Source organism: Micropterus salmoides, unplaced genomic scaffold, assembly GCF_014851395.1.
Source record: "Micropterus salmoides isolate LMB-PRFRI ecotype aquatic unplaced genomic scaffold, ASM1485139v1 Ms_hic_scaffold_2, whole genome shotgun sequence".
Lineage (NCBI taxonomy): Eukaryota > Metazoa > Chordata > Actinopteri > Centrarchiformes > Centrarchidae > Micropterus > Micropterus salmoides.
The window spans coordinates 44,004,948-44,026,213 of NW_024041150.1; the positions used below are offsets into that span (position 1 = coordinate 44,004,948).

Here is a 21,266-nt window from a genome sequence, read left to right on the forward strand (position 1 = left end):
AGCCAAAAGGGGCGATTCGGGGTCGAGTATCTTGCCCGGGGATTGAACCGTCCATCTTCTGATTAACGGACAACCCCCTGAGCCACAGATGCCCAAATGATGAGTGTGCGATATCGTCGCTAAAGTTTCTTTCAAAACTCATCTTAAAATGTATTTAACTCGCTGGCTTGACAACAATTTTAACTCTTCATGCAGTAAATTTCTCCTGGTTCTAGACACGAGCTTATTGAATCCATCGGACTGATACTGTGACACACAACTCCTCCATTGGTCCACAGGTCATTTCGCCAATACGACCTAAAGTTTAGGCTTTTTTGAGGTTTATTTGACGGAAAGTTTATTTTCCTATCTGTCTGTATGACAGAGCTGGTTACCTTGGTGATGTTCATTAGCTTATAAAAAGATCAAAAGGACTGTGTTCTCTTCACTGTGTTGCATACCGACACATTCACACACAGGTTGTTTTGATTGGTAGATGGTTCAGGATCCCAAACACACACATACAAAGAAATACTGACCAAAGATTGTATAAAAAGATACTGACACACAAACAGATTCTTTGAGGGGACATCGAAACATACAATCTAAGGCTTAGTCCACACGTACACGGGTATTTTTATAACAAGTTTTTAACCAGACGAAAGGCCAAACCGCATAGGAAACGTCACGGTTTTGAAAATCCCTCTGTCTGTGTAAACAGGGCCTAATTTTGCTATCTTTGGGTGGACTTGCACACAAAACTCGGCTTTGGTGAAAAGAGATCAGAGGAGCTGATCGCTCCCTGCTTCATCAGCAGCAGGCTGTTCTGGTTTCATGTCCTTATGTCTTTTATATTTCCAGCAAACAACCAATCCAACAGCAGCAACTAAACAAACCAGAACAAAACCTGCTCCCTATCCGTAGTAATGTCTGTAGTTTCCCTCCTCGACGTCTCCGCTGTTGGAACCTGAAGATCAAAGTGCATATTAGTCAGGAAATGAGTGAACAGTGGAACAGCCTCCATTTACTCTTCTATATCTTCTATATTCCTCATGTTTGACTCTCAGAATCAACATGGAATAAACTGCAGCTACAACATGGCACACAGACACACTGACCTCCACAAACTCACCTGAAACCTTCAGCTGGTAGGTTCTGATTGGCTCAGTCTCAATGTTGGCTCTCTTACGTCTTGATCCTTCTGTTGCAACTCGGCACTCGTATGTTCCAGCGTCGTTCCTGCTCACGTTCTTCAGAATTAAAGACACGTCTCCGTCCTTCAGCTCTCTGTCCACCAGCTGCACCCGGTCCTTAAAGGATGGATGCTGGTGTTCTGAAACTGAGCCTCCATCTCTGTAAAAGAGGACGTACTCTGACTCCAGCTCAGGTCTGCTCCACTCTACAGCTCTGATGGAGGCTTCACCAGTCTGACATGGCAGAGTGACCTCATCTCCAGGTTTCACTTGTACCACATCTAAAAACAATGAAAAAATCCAGAGAGAAAAAGTAACTACATTTCAAAAGGACTCCACAGGACGATACAGTGAGAACATCTTTGTTTAAACAGAAGACCTCTTCACACCTGAGATCATGGGAACATTCAATAATTAGTCACAGCTGTGGAGACGTTAGGAGTGGGAGAAAATCTATTCTCAGAGGCATCGCGATGCGGACGTGGAAGATTATGAATCGATTAACAAATGTCAAAACATCAATAATTAAATGATAACGTAATGTAGACGGAACGCAAAAGGCGGAACTCGCGGAAGTGCAGCCAATTAGGAGATTTTTCTTTTGGATTTTAATGTGCAAATTAAATGCTTAGTAATTATCCAAAACAATTATGCATCAATAATCGTTTTATAATCGAATCGCAGCCCTCTGAATCTTGCCACTAGCCATTTAAAACATAGTCAGGCTTGTGACCGGAGCACCGAGAGAAATGCTCCAGTCGTCAGCAGCTAAAGTGGTAAGACAGAAGAAAACGGAGAGAAGATAAAGAAGGTTTGGCTCGCTTCACAACCAAGCCGCCGTTTAACACAGAGTTGTTTACTAGATGTTGATGAGTAGTAGGCCTATTTATGTTAGTAAGTTAGTCTACTTTAACATGTAACTATGACAAACACATAAGATAAATGTGACGCACACAAAATGTATGGTCACATATTATTTTTGGTTTAATTTAACAAATATCTTTTGTTTTGTAACACTGTATAAATTTGATGTTGAGTCAGCAAAGTCCTCCAATGCTTTAGCATTACAAAAATGTACTCCACTAAGACAGTAAGGGGCAGCAGAGCGCTTTCCCACCGTCAGTTGGCGACTGTAATCTTGCTGGAAAGACCGTCAAGACCAACGGCAGCAAGTTTCCAGTGTTGTTAATTTCTCCTGTTTTATAGGTTTTATTATCTGTCCACACGCCCTGCGCCTGGAGCCTGTAACATAAATATTAAACCTTCATTAATTAGTTAACCAGGGCAGGAATTGTGACTGATTTCCAGGATAGACATGAGTGGTTGATTGTTGACAAGCATTAACAAATTAGAAACAACTTTAAAAAATCATCCATAACCTGTAAGATAAATTCGTCATTGCTGCCCTGACATTTGGCCTTTGTACAGAGTATTTAAGCACGAGGCTTTGTCCCTAAAATTATTCAATTAGGTCTGTTTGTAATAAAAGATAGTGACGGGTTAACCAGTTAGCACCAAATTAGGAAAATCTATCATCTCCCAGTGTGTGGTATGCTTTTGTTACCCTTGTCAAATGTTGAAGACCTATATACTGTGACGGTGACGTTATCAAAGACAAATCTGATTTTGACATGTCCTGAATGTCTTGGCTGGGTTTACGTGTACATGTATGCATGTATATGTACCTGTATATCACATCCACCTCCGACATGTACATACTCCTGCATCCTTTGCACTCTGCTCACTGCACTATTTGTCAATATGTCTATATTGTTTTTGTTGAACAAAAAACAAACCAAAAAATGATCTGGGGTCTCCCGTTTTAAACAGTGATGGCTAGCAGAGAAAGCAGTGACAGGTGAGTACTGAGGAGACTGCTGGACTAACGTTAGTGGCCCGACTTTGGTTTATTGTCCCACTTTGATCCGAGTTCGAATCCCGTGTTAAAATACTTTTTTCCTTTTAATCGTTTTAAAAGGCTGAATCGTTTTTTTCTACGTGACACGTGTTTACTGACAGACTCCAAACACAAAGAACATTTATTAGAGATCATGTTAGACATTCACAGGACGAGAAACTCGACGTCTTTTCGTCAGTCGTTTTAATACAGACGGAGATCAACTCTGATGAAGCTTCAACGATGGAGTGGACGGCGATCGTATTTATTTTAAAACTATGTTTTTAAAATAAAACGGAGTTGTGCGTAACAGCCTGTGTTAGACGAGTCCGAGCGGATTGAGTGGCTGCATTAATAACAACAGTTAGCATTAGCTAGCTGTTGCAGCTACAAGTCAGTCGGAAGTCATTTAAAATACCCTAAACACGAAGGTAAACACGTTTCAGAGCTGGACCCCGCGACAGAGTATAATTTAGTTAACTTAGAGCGTTTGGATGATTTATTTCCCTCTAACGTTACAGCGGATCAGATCACTGTGATTGTAGCTAAGGAAGTTAGTTTTTTCTCAGGGCCTAACGACCAGAAACTTGCTAAATCGCACATTAACGAATAACGTTATTAATCGACATGTCGCCCAGCCGTATTACAAACACACATGAATGTTTTATAGGACAAGATGACCTTAATTTTTGTAACGCAGTTGTCTTTCCTGCGTCCATGAATCTATTGACAATAAAAGTTAAGTCTTTACCGGAAGCTGCTGGAGAGAGAAGGATCAACAGGAACACAAACTTATCCATCGCAGAGCAGGTGATGTCCGTCTGCTTCTGTGTACTGGGATATAATACACACGCCAGCATGTGAATGGGGAGTACTGGAAACTACTTTTCTATTCAAGCCCTGGATGTAACAGTTCAAACTTCCTGTTTTCAAGCTGGTCAGCCAGCAGCCTCCCTCTCGAGGCCATTGTGTGAACTGTCTCTATTATACTACAAAGTTAGCTACTCAGTAAAGTCAGCAGTAAGTCTGAGTTAACATTTAACACTACACCAGGCCAAGAAATGCAAATCAAGTTCTACACTAAAAAAAGTATAAACATATATATATAAACAAATATAACATTCACTGTTAATAATTTACTCTTATTAATTCACTCTTGAGTGTTAAACCTTTTCATTGACTCCTGCAAAATGCTAAAATTCACTAATATTTACTCACCGTAACTGTTATTCTTGCCAAAAACCTTGAAATAAAAATCTAGTGTTTTACAATTTTCTACTTTAGCAGGTCCAGCTTACACTTAAAACAAGTAAAACTTTTAATGTGTGCAGGGGGAAAACAACAACAACCACCATACATCCGTGTAATCCATACAATTTATTAAAAATAAAAACATTTTACCTCAAGGTTTATTTTGTAGTTCTGTTTCGCAGTGCGACAGCTCTCTTAGTACTCACTATTATACTGCACTGCAGGGCTGAAACGATTCATCGATTAAATCGATAAAATCAATTCATTAAATGCTTCGACACAAATTCTTTGCATCGATGCTTCGTTTAATCCATGTAACTATACAGCACAGTGTTTCCCAGGGACATTTGTTACTGTTCTGCACATCACACTTACGCTGTGAACACGACGTGATTATGATGGAGCTGTTTGCAAAGTGGAGGAGGAGAGAGCAAACAGCGAGGGACAAAAAAGAAAGTGTCCAAAGTATGGGATTATTTCAAGCTAAAGAAAAAAATAAAAACAACTCTGTAAAGTCCGTCCACCCCCAAACAAAATTTATGTCGCCTCAGCGACGGTACCTGACCAGAAAGCAGCCGGTGTTCTGCCAGAGACAAGGTAACAAACAGCAACTTTAGCATTTAACTGAAGTCATGATTGATTGTTGAGTGGAAGCCAAAGTAAGCTGAAAATGTACACGTGCGTTTGTTGTTCTCCTTTTTGGGCTGCGAGTTTTAACCTCACAGTCATGAGTTGAGTCCGGGAGCTGCACCTTTTAACTCACCTGCAGCTCTCTCTGCAGCTCAGACAATCCCTGCTACCTGCGTGTGCTGATCCATCCTTTCAACCAGATTCTTTGTCTTTATAATCGCCATCTTTATAATAACAAACAACAGCTGTTTCCTGTGCAGGATCGCTCATTTCCCGTTTCGCATTTCACGTGTTTTCTTGACAAAGCGTGGTTTGGAGACCAGCGTTGGGTGACACAGCCATCGGCTCTTGCAGTGTTTGTGACTCCCTGTCACCGATCAGAACGCCACAACACCGCAGCCGCCAAGCAAAGTACTTGTTAAACGACGCATCGCTAAATTGTTGAAATAATCTATCAAAGCTTTGAATACTCAAATCATCGTTAGCTGCAGCCCTACTGCACTGATTTAAAACTTTCTGTACCTACGAGTCATTTCAACACCAAAATAAGTGAAAGTGGGGCCCAGGTTTCAAAATACTGAGATCATCCCTTACCATCTGTTGCTGTAAGGAGTGAGTCAGAGCTTTCGTCGCCTTGATGATATCACTTCCACCAGGTTTCTTGACTAAAATAAATAATCATGAACAACTTACAGTAAATACACCTACAGAAATAGCTACGAATCAAAAAAACTGTGCAAAGGAGGCTGACTAGGGCATTGGAGCCACAAGCTGAAACTTACAGTGCTGACTTGGTTACGACATCAAGCAGTGGCCCGGTGGACTGGGAAGAGCTGGAAGAGGTTGTCCCCTTGGAATCTAAGCGTAGTTCAGGAGAGAGAGGGAGGAGAGAAGAAATAAACACCATTTGTTGGTTTACACTAAAGTGTAACTGGGTCTTAGTCATAATCCATGGACTATGGTGAAAGAAATGGGAATCAAGTTTACCGTTGTCAGATCTGACAGTAAATACACCAGCGCTGGGTTGCTGTGCTCTGGATCTCATCCCCACAGAGATCTGAAACACTCCCTGTCTGGACACTTTCACAAATCTACCAGAAACCCAAATTTCTCAGCAAAGTTGAAAAATTTGAACTCGCATGAACCAGTGAAATTCACGACATATGCCTCATTTGATTTGCCGCACGGGTCAAATTCACAGGTATTCGCGTCTTTGCATTGAATTGTAATCAAGCTGCCCAAAACCCTGGATTAGCTTTCAGTGTGAACATGCCTTAAGGTTGCATCCGAAAAGTCTCCTTTCCTTGACATCGATGGAAAACGTCATGAGGTCAAGGGAAGATGTGAAGGAGAATCCTTAAGGACTTAGGAAAAGAGGACGGCGGGTCTAAGAGAATCCGACTGCTCTTTTCTAGGCAACATAATTATGCGACAGCAGATATTAGCCTACTGCCGTGATGAAACTACAATGTTCTGAAGATGGACTACAAAAAGCACATCTCTGACACTGCTCACATTCATCAACATGAATCCCAGTTATTGTCTGTAAACAGTGTTTCCCACTGAATGACAGTGTAATTGTGGCGAGAGACGAGGCAAGAGGAAGTGCTGAGTGAATATAAGCTGTGCGCTGCACAGAGCTCTGTGATCAAATACGATTTTACCCATTTTAAATAGTAGCCTAACAAAAAAGCCCGTTGATAATGTGGCAGCCTGCCACAAATAAATCGGTCTGTGGGAAACACCTACTGTAGAGGTCATCCAGGGTGATCAGCATCTGTGACTGGAGTAAAATGAATTAATGGTTTTGTTGGAGGCTGCACAAGCCTACATAACGTGAGGCTACACGCTGCAAAGTTATATGACCTGCCAGTCAGATCGACATACTGCCCTCATGGTCATGTGCTGAATTACATCTTGCGGACGCGTAGCTTTAATTTCTGGAGACGTGCACAACCTACGCGCCAAAGGATCCAGCCATCTTGCGTATGCGAACGCATAGTTAAAGGCAAGTATGTCCAGGACTTAAATGTGCCCTGAATACAACAAGGACCAAAACAATAACACACAAGTCAAGTTTCCAAATGCAATATGAAAATATTTATTTGTCCCCAACAGTACCAAAAGTGTCCTGCCCAGACATTTGTCTGAGTTTGTTAGTAAATGCACATTATTAGCAATTACTTTCAGCTGGTCCCGATATTGAACTTCAGAAATGTGTTTCTATTCCTATTTAACAAATGTTTTACAATTTTCAGTGTAATCAACTCCTCTGCATAATAAAAGTAATTTCCTTTGGATATCATTAGCTTAAAAATATATATATCAAACCTTTTATTAAGGAGACACACCTGGTACACAACAGATAAAAAACAGACATACAATAAATAAACAAAAGAAAAAAAAAAACAGTCCACAATATTACACAGGCCAATTTACATCAACATTCTGGAAAAGTGCTGACTGGTCAGTCATGGCAGAAATGATACTGTTTGCAGAATCTGATTCTACACATACATCTGTATGGGATTGCACAGCAGTACTGACAAAAATTTGGCTAGCACTGCTCCATCGTGGCATCTGAAAAGCAGCAGCAATCATATCAATCATTTAAACATTAAAGTGAAAGGGAGACAAAAAAAACTTCCCTGTCTAAGGCCCTGTGTTTTTCTTTAATTCACTGAATTGGTATTTCAGATGCAGCAAGAAAAAAAACACAGTACAAAAACAATATGTAAAAAATGCATGTAAACAGTAATCCATAATAATAAATAAATAAAAGGCAACAACAGAGAGTGAGGCTGTTCAGCTGGTTAGAGTTCACAAAGCTTCCTGTGAGCTTGCTTAGGCACTCTCCTACTCTCCTTAGTGTATCTCTTAATATTCTCATATCTCATAACTACTCCACCATAAAATGTCACTTGTTTGGCATACATTCAGCTACAGACTTGTTCACAAGCAGTTCAAGTTTTATAAATACAAGTTGGTCAGCTTTTATATTTGTACAGTATCGCTGTATATAAAGTTTTTAGCGCTTTCCTTAGTTTATAATGTAAATGCTCTGTACTTGTATAGCACCTTTCTAGTCTTTTTACACTACATCGCATTCACCATTCACACACTGAGCCTTAGTGCTCAGACAGAAACTAACGTTTACACACCGGTGGAGCAGCCACCAGGGGCAACTGGGGGTTCAGTATTTTGCCCAAGGACACTTCGATATGCAGCCTGGAGGAGCAGGAGTAATTTTAACTCTTCATGCACCATATTTACACCACAGATGTAAATTTTCTGCTGGTTCTACACACGAGCTTATTGAATCCATCAGACTGAGTTTTGCTTGTGAGCTTAGAGTGACGCACAACTCCTCCATTTTAAATTGTCATTGTTAAGTGTCAGGACCAGAACGTACCAGTTTTTCAAGTGGTTCACATTTTTTTAAACACACATATCAAATACGTTATGCTGCAGCTGCTGGTCAGGTCATTTCACAAACAGAGAGTATGCGCATGATGTCACAGAACACAGTTATCCTCACTGAGTGGCAGAAAGACGACCAGCAGTGTTAGCTCGAATCAGCTAACAACACATCTAAAATGCTAAAGAGCTGCACCAGTGGTTCTTTGGTAAGCAGTTAGGATCACCGTCAAGTCCGGCTGCCTTTAATGTGAAATATTCACTTGTTTTACTCCCGGTTTGCTAAAGTAGCCATGGTAACAGATGTTTCGCCATTCAGTCCAGCGTGTGTCGGGAGGGGAAGTGACATCAACGCATACCCTCTATACAGCCTATAGTTGAGATTGTTTTTAGGTTTATTTGACGGAACGTTTCAGAGGTAGTTTCTTATCTGTATCTGGAATTAATTGTAAATTCACACGCAAAAATGACACTGCCGTTGTCATCATTCAGTTTAAAGTGCTCCCACACAGATGAGGGTTTCATTTTGTTTTCCCTTTGAAGTGAACTGGAGCAAAAAGTGGTCGGCGTGGCAGCGACCAGTGGTCGGTGTGGCAGCAAAGCAGCGACCACTAATTGACTACAATCCCTGCTGTCATCGTCTGAGTTTTGTCTCTTTTCTGGTTTATTTCAGCGTGCGCAGCCTGGCAGCAAAGCAGTGACCAGTGGTCGGGGTGGCAGCAAAGCAGCGACCACTAATTGACTACAATCCCTGCTGTCATCGTCTGATTAAGTTTTTTCTTTTTATGAAGCAAAGGATCGCAAGGTCCGGCCCGAACTAAATCCGTAGGAGGGGTTTGTTAAAGTACGGAGTGTGTAAATCAATCAAAAATGACCATAAAATTTAAAATGGCTGACTCCCTGTCTGGGTTAGGGCATAGCTCCAAGAGGCTTTTTGGTACGTGTGGAAATTTCATACATGGAGGTGAAACGTGCGGCGGGGGCTGTGTCTTTAAAGGTCATTTCCTGCTGCCAGCGGGTGGTGCTTTGACTGAGTGAATGTTAGCATGTACGTGTGTTTGGAGAGTTTTTGATCAGTTTTATCCCGTCGTAATTGCAATTCATTTGGGAGAAGTAGTAATAATAATTCCTTCAATTTCAAGCATGATACAATCTTTTCAATTTACAAAATAAACCAGAATAAAACGAAACTTCCCAGTCCGTAGTAAAGACCGTAGTTTCCCTCCACGACGTCTCCGCTGTTGGAACCTGAAGATCAAAGTGCATATTAGTCAGGAAATGAGTGAACAGTGGAACAGCCTCCATTTACTCTTCTATATCTTCTAATAGAGCCCGACCAAAATGGGTTTTGGGGGCCGATGACGATATTAAAGTGAAAAAGATATTTAGATTTTAATAATGATTTGGATAGTAGACCCCTTTCCTGTATAAACTACACTTAGAACAGGCCGATATTGAAAGCTAGTATGTATGTGGGCTATAAAATCTTTTCGTAAATAGATTGTTAATAAAATAGATTCCAGTCACATGTAAACAACATGTAAACAATTGCACATCAATAAATATTTGTTGCTGGAATATGTAACTTTTTCAGCCATCTGTAAACACAGAGAGAATAAACGTGTATTTCACTTTACACATAATCTGCCATAAATTCAATGTAGCACATTCACATCTAGTTCATGCCTTTACCAGCACTCTTTAATTCTAACCAAAGCTAAGAGAAACCATTTCTCATCTGTCTAAATCGTGCCGTATAGGATACAGTGAGCTGCTGTTGAATGCAACTAATACTACATGAGTGTCTACAACGAGGACCTGCAACTTTGAGATTTCATTTAACTAACGTTATAACTGCCACCAGAGCCGTTTCACATCTACAACATCACACAAAGAGGAGCTACAGGAAGCCGTGTGTGATTCTTGTTCCGCTAACGTTTATTTACATGTCTGCTCTGGTTTAATCATTTCAGACACGGCGACTAACTGCAGACAGGCGGCTGCAGATATATTTAGAATACACCAGAAACTATTGTTTAACGGCTTATCAACGTTAGCGCTCCTCCACTGATAAACTGAGGTTGGAAATAAATATTAATTGATAAAAAAGGAGGTGATGAAAATGGATGTGAAATGAAAAATAGTGTGATAAATATTCAAGTGATTTGATTAATTTTAAGTCGATTTGATTAAAACAGTAGGGATAGCATGAAAACATAACCATTTTTATTTATCAATCATCATTTACAACCCAAAATTGGCATTCATCATTTAAAGCAGGTAGCCTCAAGGGTTAAAGTAACAAAAAGTCGATAAAAAAAAAAGGAGGTGATGAAACTGTATTTCAGTTCACATGCATTGTTTAAATTTAAGGTGAATTGAAATCTAAAGTAATAAATTGTCAACTGATGTGATAAACTTCATTTACCATCAGACACGTGCAGAGGGGGGTGCAATGGGTGCTTGAGCACCTGCCCTTTTGCCCTTTGCTGCCCAAAGTGCAAAATTTCCTTAATTTTAAAAGTTGTAAAGGCCCGTTTGTGAAGGCCTGCCTGATCAAACTATCAGTAAAATCAATTAATAATAATTTCACAGTAAATAAAATGACCCAATTGATGACCTTTCAACTGATGACCTCATCTGTGACGAGCCCTCCCGTTCAGACACCGTTAGTGATTCAGCAGCTCTGCCTACAGGACACCTGCGATTCCGCCGGTAAGAGGAGTCTGCCGCTTCTTGTGGATTGTTGCAAAGAGAGCAGCACAGCTGTTGTGTATATTGCTGTGTGTCGCCCGCCTGTAGAAGTGATATCAGCTTCCGGCCGACACGCCGACAGCTAACGTTACTTCTACGCTACAAACAAAGGTGCTCTGTTCACTTCGGTCTGTTTGGGGGAGAAAAGTTTCACGGGCGTCGAGAGGTCTGATCTTTTCTATGTAATCTGACTAAAAATCTTTGCACTTGAACTAGGATTATTAAAGTAACTTAATAAAAGCCTTGTGCCTTAAAATAAGTGTAACAACACTAGTAAAATTCTAAGCCTATTCCTCCTTCAGCCCTTTAAAAAAATAATTAAATTCAGAACAGTATTGAATATATTTACATTTTGACAGCAACAGGATTTACAGCAGCTCATCTACAATAAAAACTCAATAACTGGAGGTACATATAAAAATGTCAGTGCCAATGTAAAATAAATAATATTCCTGACATCAGTAAAGATTTCAGAAACATTTATGAATTGTTAAAACAAACATAGGATTAGAGGTCGATTTTTGGCATTTTTTACCATAATCGGCATCGGCCAATATCCAAGTATATCAAGCCGATTATTAGGCAGGCGCATCTGTGGGCAGCCTAGTGTTGTCGTGGAACACGTGTTTGACGCGCGCTGCCGCTAGAGTCCTTTTCCAGCCGAGTGAGCAGCAGACCTCATCCAGTGCCTAAGGAGCTAACGGTAAGGATTCAATTCTTATTACTCCTTTATATTTAATTAAAAACCTTTGATATGTTACTGCCAACTTCGAGAAAAAACCTGAATAAGACACATGACATTCGGCTAATTTGGATCGTAGTTGAAGTTGCATTATCACAGAAGAGTTGCTATCATGTCACAATAAGTAAGCAATAATTTTGCAATTACAGAGTGAATCTGAGACTTTTATTTGTTCTGTTTATGTGTCTTATATTTGAGAGGGTTGTCACTCAATGCAGAGAAATAAGTAATAAAAAGAGACCAACGCACTATAGGCTAGTGACAGATTGGCTTTGCTTTGCTAACGGGTAGCTACAGACAGACCCGGTGCTAATACGGCACTGGAACCTTAACGACCGTTATCTACCGCACCGATTTCTGTGCTTCAGTTCGGTGCAAATAGAGGTTAAAAACCAAGCAAATATCGTCCGACCCGGATTTCAAAAGATCGGTATCGGCATCTGCGTGAAAAAAAACCATATCGGTCGACCTCTACATAGACAATATATATTAGCTGATTTAATAATTATGTGACCATGAAAAGATGTAAAGATTGTTGAGTGTTTGGGACTGGCTCACAGTGACTGAGCTGCTGGGAGACGCTCACAGAGCTGCACACCAAGAGCTGCAGGAAGAGGAAAAAAGATACCAGATTCAAAAACATTTCATACATTTTTCTGAAATCTAATAGGGCCGTTTCTTCTTCACTCTTTACTTTGATGTCAGGAATATTATAAAATATTAATGCTAGTTTATTTATTTAGATATATGATTAGACATATAGTCAATAAAAATCCAAATATATCTCAGATTCACAATGCAATATATAAAATCATTATCACAATATTGCATACTGTACACACAGCAAGCAACACAGACACACAACTCTGTCTATAGATTTGTTTGTCACTCTTACCTCTGCCATGGCCGCCCTCATCCTTTCCCCATTAATGTTTCCTTCTCAGATTATTTCCCACACTTTTTTAAATCTGGTATCTTTTTTCCTCCACCTGCAGCTCTTGGTATGCAGCTCTGTGAGCGTCTCTCTAGCAGTCAGCCTTGGTAGTGGCTGCAGTATGACAGCAGGTCAGTCACTGTGAGCTGGTCCCAAACACTCAACAATCTTTTTATGGTCACATAATTGTTTAATCAGCTAATATATCCCTTCTTGAGCCTTTTATATTACAGTTTAAAACATTCTCGACTCTAAATTGGACTCTGCACATGTGCGACTAGCCTGCTAGCTGTTCCCCTACACTGGACCTGCACCGCCTGGCTGCTAGCTGCTCCTCCACCCTGGCCTGCACTGCCTGGCTGCTAGCTGCTCCTCACCCTGGGCCTGCACCGCCTGGCTGCTAGCTGCCCCTGGGCCTGCACCGCCTGGCTGCTAGCTGGCTGCTCCCTACCTGGCCTGCACCGCCTGGCTGCTAGCTGCACCTTGGGCCTGCACCGCCTGGCTGCTAGCTCTGGACTGCAATTCCAATACCAAAATTGCTGATCCTACCTGGTGTGACTTTCAATTTAAATATGCATTTTCCAAGTGTATTGTTGTGCCTTCTGCTCATTTGTTATAATTCTTACAACAGTCATGATAAATTGTCTACATTTAATTTTGGACAGACGCCGGGAGCCCATACTTTTGAACATATCCAAGTTGATGTGAACTACGATCATAACAAATCATCTGCCCCTACGTATAAAATGCCAATATCAAAACTAACAAATCTGTGTGTCCTACTACCTTGGGTCATAAAACAACTAATTTTATATGATTATTTTTCACTTAATGAAACCTCTATTATGTTACTTTCAATTGAAATTGTGTCTAAAAACACAATACCCAACCGTTTTGGAAACCAAAGACGACTAATTATTTTGTTACTCTTACTATCTGGAAACATACAACCAAACCCTGGCCCAGAGGTTCAAACCCCATCTGACTTTAAGTCCTTACCTGGCCTTAAAATAATTCACCTTAATGTTCGCAGTCTTCTACCTAAAATTGACCAAGTTCGAATCTGAGTAAGGTCAACAGGAGCAGATATAGTTTTTATTTCTGAAACGTGGCTAAACAAATCTATATCTGACAATGATGTTTGCATAAATGGCTTTCAAATCTATCGTGTTGAAAGACTAGCTAAAGGTGGGGGAATTGCCATTTATATAAACTCATCCCTCCATGTAAATTTGTTACAAGCTGAATCTCTCTGTAAACAATCTGAACTTTTAATGCTAAAGGTTGAAATTGCCAAGGGTTTACATGTAAATGTTGTGGGATGTTATAGGCCTCCTTCTGCCACCTCAAAACGCACTCCAATTACTAAAGGATTTTCTATTTAAGCTCAATTCCAATGAAACTATACTAATTGGAGATTTAAACTGGGACTGGCTTAGCCCAAATTCTGATGATTTCAAAATCATCCAAATATTAAGTGTCTCTCAAAGTCAACATTGATTGATCTGATCTTAACAAATGCCCCACATAAATACTGTTCAACTGGGGTCTTTTGCAATGATCTCAGCGACCACTGTATCGTGGCCACTGTTAGAAATACCAAAATTGATAAAAGAAAACCACGAGTCATTATAAAAAGAGATTTAAAACAATGAACAGGCATTTTACCATGACCTTTCTAAGTGCCAATGGAACAGAACTGACCTCATTCCAGATGTTGAAACAGCTTGGTAATTTTTCTATGAGTGTTTCATAGAACCTTTAAGAAATTTAGAGTTAAAGGTAGAGATAGTCCTTGGTTTACACCAAATTTGGCAAATGCTTTACATGAGAGGAACTTAGCCTGGGCGAAAGCAAAAAAACTGGTTTAAAATGCGATTGGGATAATTTCAGAAAATTAAGAAATAAAAGTTCCTCCCAAATTAAAAATGCCAAGTCCGAATTCTACGTGTCAACTAAAACTGACAGTCTTAATGACCCTAAAAGATTTTGGAAAACTATAAAATCTCTCCTTGCAGAAAATAACTCACAAGTCTTGCCAAATTAGATTGTCCATAACTCTTTACATATTTATGACAAAGTTGAAATGTTAAATTGTTTCAACCAACATTTTATTTATCTACACCATCCACAAACTCAAGCAACACTGGGACTGCTACGGAACAACCCTCTGATGCATCAACATTTAGTTTCCAGCCTTTTACTTTGTGTCAAGTCCACAAAGCACTAAAATCATTAGATGCACGTAAACCACAAGGACCTGACTTAATTGATCCCTACTTTCTAAAAATTGCAGCTGATTTAATAGCAAAACCTTTGACTGATATTTTTAACTTAAGTCTGAGCACTATGCAAATTCCCAAAATCTGGAAATCGGCTTTTGTCACACCATTATTTAAAGGTGGTGACCCAAAAATTTTAAATAACTACAGGCCGATTTCAAAACTTTGCATCTTATCAAAAATTTTAGGCTTTAGGAAAGGTCATAGTACCATAACAGCAACACTGAAGGTGATCAACGATATCTCGACAGCTCTTGACAATAAGCAACATTGTGCAGTGCTTTTCATTGATTTGTCAAAAGCCTTTGACTCTGAAAACCACATTTTACTCAAAGAGTGACTGATCAACATTGGATTATCTAAAAAGGCAGTTGGATGGATCTGTAATTATCTCACTGACAGGTCCCAATGTGTTAAATCAGATAATAATTGTTCTAATATTCTCTCATTAACTAAAGGAGTGCCCCAAGGCTCTGTTTGTGGCCACATTTATTTACTATCTATGTGAACAATGTTGGCCAGGATCTTGGACACCAATTACCATTTTTATGCTGATGATATGGTTATCTACAGCTTTGCAAAAACTTAGTGCCAGTGTCTCTACATTACAAAACGCTTTTAAAAATGTAAATGAGAGCAAGTTGATGTTATTCTCAAAAACAAAGAGCAATCTGCAGATAAGTCCTCTTCAAGGGGCAGAAATCGAAAGAGTTAAATCTTTTAAATATCTAGATATTTTAATTGATGACAGTCTTAGTTGTAAAGGACATGTTGAACATTTGGTTAGGAAACTGAGACTGAAAATTGGCTTTTACTTTAGAAATAGGCTATGTTTTTCTTTTAATGCTAAAGGGAAACTTGTATCTGCAACATCTACATCCATTCTGGATTATGGTGACCTCATTTATATGAATGCCCCAACCCAAGTATTGAAACTACTGGACTCTGTTTATCATGCCTCATAGAGGTTTATCACAAACTGTAAGCCTTGCAAACACCACTGTGAACTTTACACACGTGTGGGCTGGCCAGCACTGAAGAATCGTAGACTCACTCATTGGTATATGTTCATTTATAAGGGTATTCTGCGTTTGTACGATCTGTGTGAATATATTCAACCTAAAGCGGCTGGACTTTATTCTTTACGCTCGCAAGACTCACTGCTACTGTCTGTACCAAGTGTCCGCACAGAAGCTGGTAAGGTGGCATTTCAGTATTCCAGGTGTTTCGGTGAGTGCAATTGTAGTATTTCATTTATGTGTTAGCAATAATTTGCAGGTATTGTTGTCAGCATAAATAGCATGTTAGCTTAGCTCGTTAAGCTAATTAGCACAGCTGTGCTTATGATGTTAACTGAACGGGAGGGTATGCTGACCAGTTTTTAAAAAGAGTCATGCACATTAGTCAAAACCTGTTAGAGAAGTTAATTTGGGGGTGACAATACTTTGGAGCAAAACGCACAAAAGAGGACATGTGTGAAGTTGGAAAGTGATGCTCTGCCTTGTTGTTTAGCTGACTTTATGCAGTGTCAACATTAAACTTGCCACATGGACAATCTTAGATAATCTTAGATTTATTACTGTAATGAGTGACTGTGTTCAGGGCGAGAAAAGACATGGCGATACCATTACACAGAACGAGGCTGCAGCTGGACTGAGGGATGGAGGTGTTTATGGGGGGCTGTGCTCGGTGCACTAGTTGCACAACACCAGCGGTGGACTGTTGTACAGAGGTCTGCCTGTCCGCCGAGCATCGTCTGCACCTCCGAGTACCGTTTAAAAGCGATAAATTATTCTTGGTGGGGTTCATCAGTGGTGATAAATGATTAGAAGTATATATTTTAGCACAGTTCCCCCCATAAACACCTCCATCCCTATCCCATTGCTCTCTTAATGAATGACGCAATGCCATATTTGGCAGTTTTATTTTCACCACAGGTGAATGGCTTTGCATATTCCGAATCGGGGAACATAGAGGCTGTTTACACCTGGCATTAAAATGTATTTTGGGTGATTGTGATCGGGTAGTAAATGCACCCGAGGACACATTGAGGACAGATTGTGATCCGATCAGCAAAACGAACTCTGGAGGTGGTCAGGGACAACATGACCACATGGATGCAAATGTGTTGTCTATCCACATACAACAACTACTTGGGTGGAAATATGTACTGGTCGCAGTCTTCTGCAAATAAAATCCAAAAGTCTGACAGCGCAGGCATGCGCCTGGACATTCAGTGTTGTGCATAAACGTGCTCAAATTGTGTAGATTATTGATCTTGCTCATGTTTTTGGTGAACTGATCGTGTCCGTTTATGAACGTGAACCAGAGCTGGGCAATAAAACAATAATGTTAATTCTAGTTATATAATCTTCCTCAAAAAAAGTATACAAAAGTTCAGTAAAAAATTTATTTAAATTATTTGAAGCACTTTTCTATTAAGATATTTATTTATTGAGGAAATTTTCATGCATATTTGTTGTTTTGGATGTTCTGCCTCAGCTCTGTGAAGTGATCCACTGTTTGATACCAGGCTGCTTTTTGGCATCAAGTGTTTGTCATGTTCTGACCATAAAGAAAAGATTAAAAGCACAATTAACCATCTGGTTTCTTCAGGAGCAAAAATCAGCCTTTAAACTTATAATAATAAAAATAATGATTAAATAATGATTTTACTATTTTTTTCATGTCGCCCATCCCTTACTCATAAACTGATGTGTTAAACTCAATATAAACCACTAAAATAACAGAAAAGAGTAACTTACACATTATGACGATAGGTAACAAGAAAACGATGTCGGACCGAATTTAAGTTTCACTTTCACTTTCTGGCCGAACTAATACACAGGCGCACTGCTAAAGAGAGGTAAATAATCCATGGAGGAAAACAAATCACGGTGAAAGACACACTTTAGAAAGTTATTTTAACCTGTAGTTACAGATAATGAGAGGAGGACGTGATGTAGGCTACAGGTGTTTGAACTAGACAGAACAATCAGATCTTCCTCCAACCACTTTAACTTGCGTCTCCCAATCTTGCAGCCATGACTGACGATAATATGTCAGGCAGCCAAACGTCAACGTCTGCAGCTAATGTAAACGTAACATGAGTTTTATTAATGGCGGGGTCTCGCATTGTCAATTGCTAAAAGAAAACCATACAAATACACGCTAATTAGGTGTTTCAGGCTACTGTGCGTGACAATTTTCCCAATAGGCTTAAATGCACCATCGTCAAATTTAATAAACACAGCAAATTTTATGACCTTAATTTCCCTGATTTCAATTTAAGACCTTTCAAGGTCTTAAATCTTTAAGGAGCTGCGGGAACCCTGGTTATAAACGGCCGATGTCGATTAATTGCAATTTGCTCATGTCGGCCTGCCAATATATCGGTTGGGCTATATCTTCTATATTCCTCATGTTGGACTCTCAGAATCAACATGGAATAAACTGCAGCTACAACATGGCACACAGACACACTGACCTCCACAAACTCACCTGAAACCTCCAGCTGGATGATTCTGATTGGCTCAGTCTCAATGTTGGCTCTCTTACGTCTTGAATCACCTGCTGCAACTCGACACTCGTATGTTCCAGCGTCGTTGCTGCTCACGTTCTTCAGAATTAAAGACACGTCTCCGTCCTTCAGCTCTCTGTCCACCAGCTGCACCCGGTCCTTAAAGGATGGATGCTGCTGGGTTGGATCTGAGCGTCGACCTCTGTAAAAGAGGACGTACTCTGGCTCCAGGTCAGGTCTGGTCCACTCTACAGCTCTGATGAAGACATCTCCAGCCTGACATGGCAGAATGACATCATCTCCAGGTTTCACTTGTACCACATCTAAAAACAATAAAAACATCCAGAGAGAAAAAGTAATTACATTTCAAAAGGACTCCACAGGACGATACAGTGAGAACATCTTTGTTTAAACAGAAGGCCTCTTCACACCTGAGATCATGGGAACATTCAATAATTAGTCACAGCTGTGGAGACATGACAGGATTTTATGCCCACTAGGGCTGGGCTGTAATAATTTCAAACGAGTTATCCAACGAAGGTGAAAATCAAGGGCAACTGGACTTGGTTGAAGATACTGGAAGACGTTTCGTCCCTCATCCAAAGGACTTCTTCAGTTCTGACTGACTGGCAGGGAAACTCAGCTATTTAACCTCAGTGGGGTTGTTGGCCCGGGTCATCGATACCGCTGGTTCGTTAGTGTTCCTGGTTGCTGTGACGACAGTCGTTACAGTCGTTAAGTATCTTCACCTGAGGCCAATAGGTTACGTTTGTTGAGTTTCCTGGGAAGTGATGAAAGGACAGCATTGTAAGTGGGGGATAAGTGGTGGCGTAGACCTCCTCCCCTGTTCAATGACGGCTTCTCAACCCTGGTGTAGATGCTTCCTTGACACCTCTTTCAAACCATCCATCTTCTCTGTCTAAAATGTGCACCTGGTGGTCCTCAAACGAATGTCCTCTGTCCTTCAGATGTAAGTAGACTGCAGAGTCTTGACCTGAGGAGTTGGCCCTTCTGTGTTGAGCCATGCGTTTGTGTAGTTTAAACCCAAGAACACACTAAGACAGATGCTGGTCCACCCCAAAGACCGCACACCCAAACACAAGAAAAGCAATCTAGTGTATGCGGTCCAATGCAGTGAGGAATGCACAGACCTGTTCATTGGGGAGACTAAACAACCACTACACAAACGCATGGCTGTTTGACACTGGTGAAGACCAGTGGCCTGTACTACGAAGGGAGTTCAACCTTCAACTCTGAGTAGAGTTAACTGTTATCAGGCAAAGTCAGGATTGACAAACTGTGGCTGCCTACACTGGAGTTAAACAGTACTACAAAGTTGGATATGATGTTTGTTAGTTAACCCCTTGTTAACTTAACTGGAGTTGGTGCGCATTCGCATAAAAGGGGTGTGTTCAGCTGGGCAGGCAGAGTTTTTCACAACGGCGCATGGTCCACATTTCTCCAGAGGAATCCACACTGACAGTGTCTGGATTTGAGGAGATTAAAGATGGTTAACGGCCAAATCTAATACCGGCGGCCGACAAAGCCAGGGAGGCTTGTTGGCATCGCATTTAGTAAATTTGTAGTCTAATTATCTTCACAGTGTTCTTATTGTAGTTCAAATCTCTATTATGTATTTTCTGGACTCTTCTTTTATGTGATATAATATGATGTAAAGGTACAGCTGCACATAAGGTCCATTGTAATAGGAAAAAAGGAGCCAGCGGAGAGGGGGAATAATCCAGACAGAATTTAAAATAATAATAAAGTAAAAAAATATATTTTATATATGTCATTATAGTCACACATTTATGAGAGAAACTTCACTTTGCAAGGCTGCAACATCACACACACACACACACACACACACACACACACGTCTGCCGTGTAGTAAGCATGCATTGGGAAATTATATTGGACTTCACAATGAGGAAATAGGTGAGATAGTCCACAATCACTATATTATCTTGCATCTTAGAGACTTTGCTGTGAATTAAGCGTTTTCAGAAGAAAACACAAGTGATTTTGATTTTTTGTGACTTTAAAGTAGGTAATCTAATTATGTGAAAACACTTTCAATTACAGCCTACAGATGGGCTACATCTAAGAAACTGTCCCATTAATTAATTAGGATGTCCTCTCTAAAATCACAGAGGCTGCAGGCCTCGCTGTATGAACGCAAGGATGCGTTTCCTAACTTAATTTCAGCTGCAACCACAGTGGAACAAGTCAGGATGTAATCTAAACATGTTTTATGAAGTGGTGTGTATTAATATCCTACTTCACATCATTATCACGGAGTACAGATGCGGTGTGTAGTCCACGTGCAGTTTGGCAACAGACCTCGGTTAACACCTATCCACCTTCCGTAGTACGGGTTAATCGAGAAGTTAAACCTGACGTCACAAAGTTACTCCTTACCTGGATAAGCCAGTTACCTATTTACATTTTATGACAGATATTGTCTCCAGAAAAGTCAAGTTTACACATACACACACCTCTGTCTATAGATTTGTTTGTCACTCTTACCTCTGCCATGGCCGCCCTCATCCTTTCCCCATTAATATTTCCTTCTCAGATTATTTCCCACACTTTATTAAATCTGGTATCTTTTTTCCTCTACCTGCAGTTCTTGGTGTGCAGCTCTGTGAGCGTCTCTCTAGCAGT

The 21,266-nt window shown here is 40.3% G+C and overlaps 2 protein-coding genes across 3 annotated transcripts in view; both read right to left on the bottom strand.

Annotated features, from left to right (window-relative positions):
* Positions 1-952: 952 nt before the first annotated feature.
* On the bottom strand, positions 953-3,962 carry LOC119911629 (coxsackievirus and adenovirus receptor-like). The gene is made up of 2 exons (XM_038730567.1): positions 3,821-3,962; positions 953-1,453 (listed from the first exon to the last, which is right to left on the bottom strand). The coding sequence occupies exons 1-2, from the start codon at positions 3,927-3,929 to the stop codon at positions 966-968; spliced, it is 597 nt and encodes a 198-aa protein (XP_038586495.1). The 5' UTR covers positions 3,930-3,962; the 3' UTR covers positions 953-965.
* Positions 3,963-9,421: 5,459 nt separating this feature from the next.
* The window catches only part of LOC119911605 (matrix-remodeling-associated protein 5-like), an 82,346-nt gene continuing 70,501 nt past the window's right edge, over positions 9,422-21,266 (bottom strand). For both annotated transcript variants that reach the window (XM_038730528.1, XM_038730529.1), the window contains exons 4-5: positions 18,581-18,922; positions 9,422-9,615 (exon numbers count right to left, since the gene is read on the bottom strand). In XM_038730528.1, the coding sequence (XP_038586456.1) occupies positions 9,530-9,615; positions 18,581-18,922 (428 nt within the window). In that variant the 3' untranslated portion in view covers positions 9,422-9,529. The remainder of the gene's footprint in view (positions 9,616-18,580; positions 18,923-21,266) is intronic.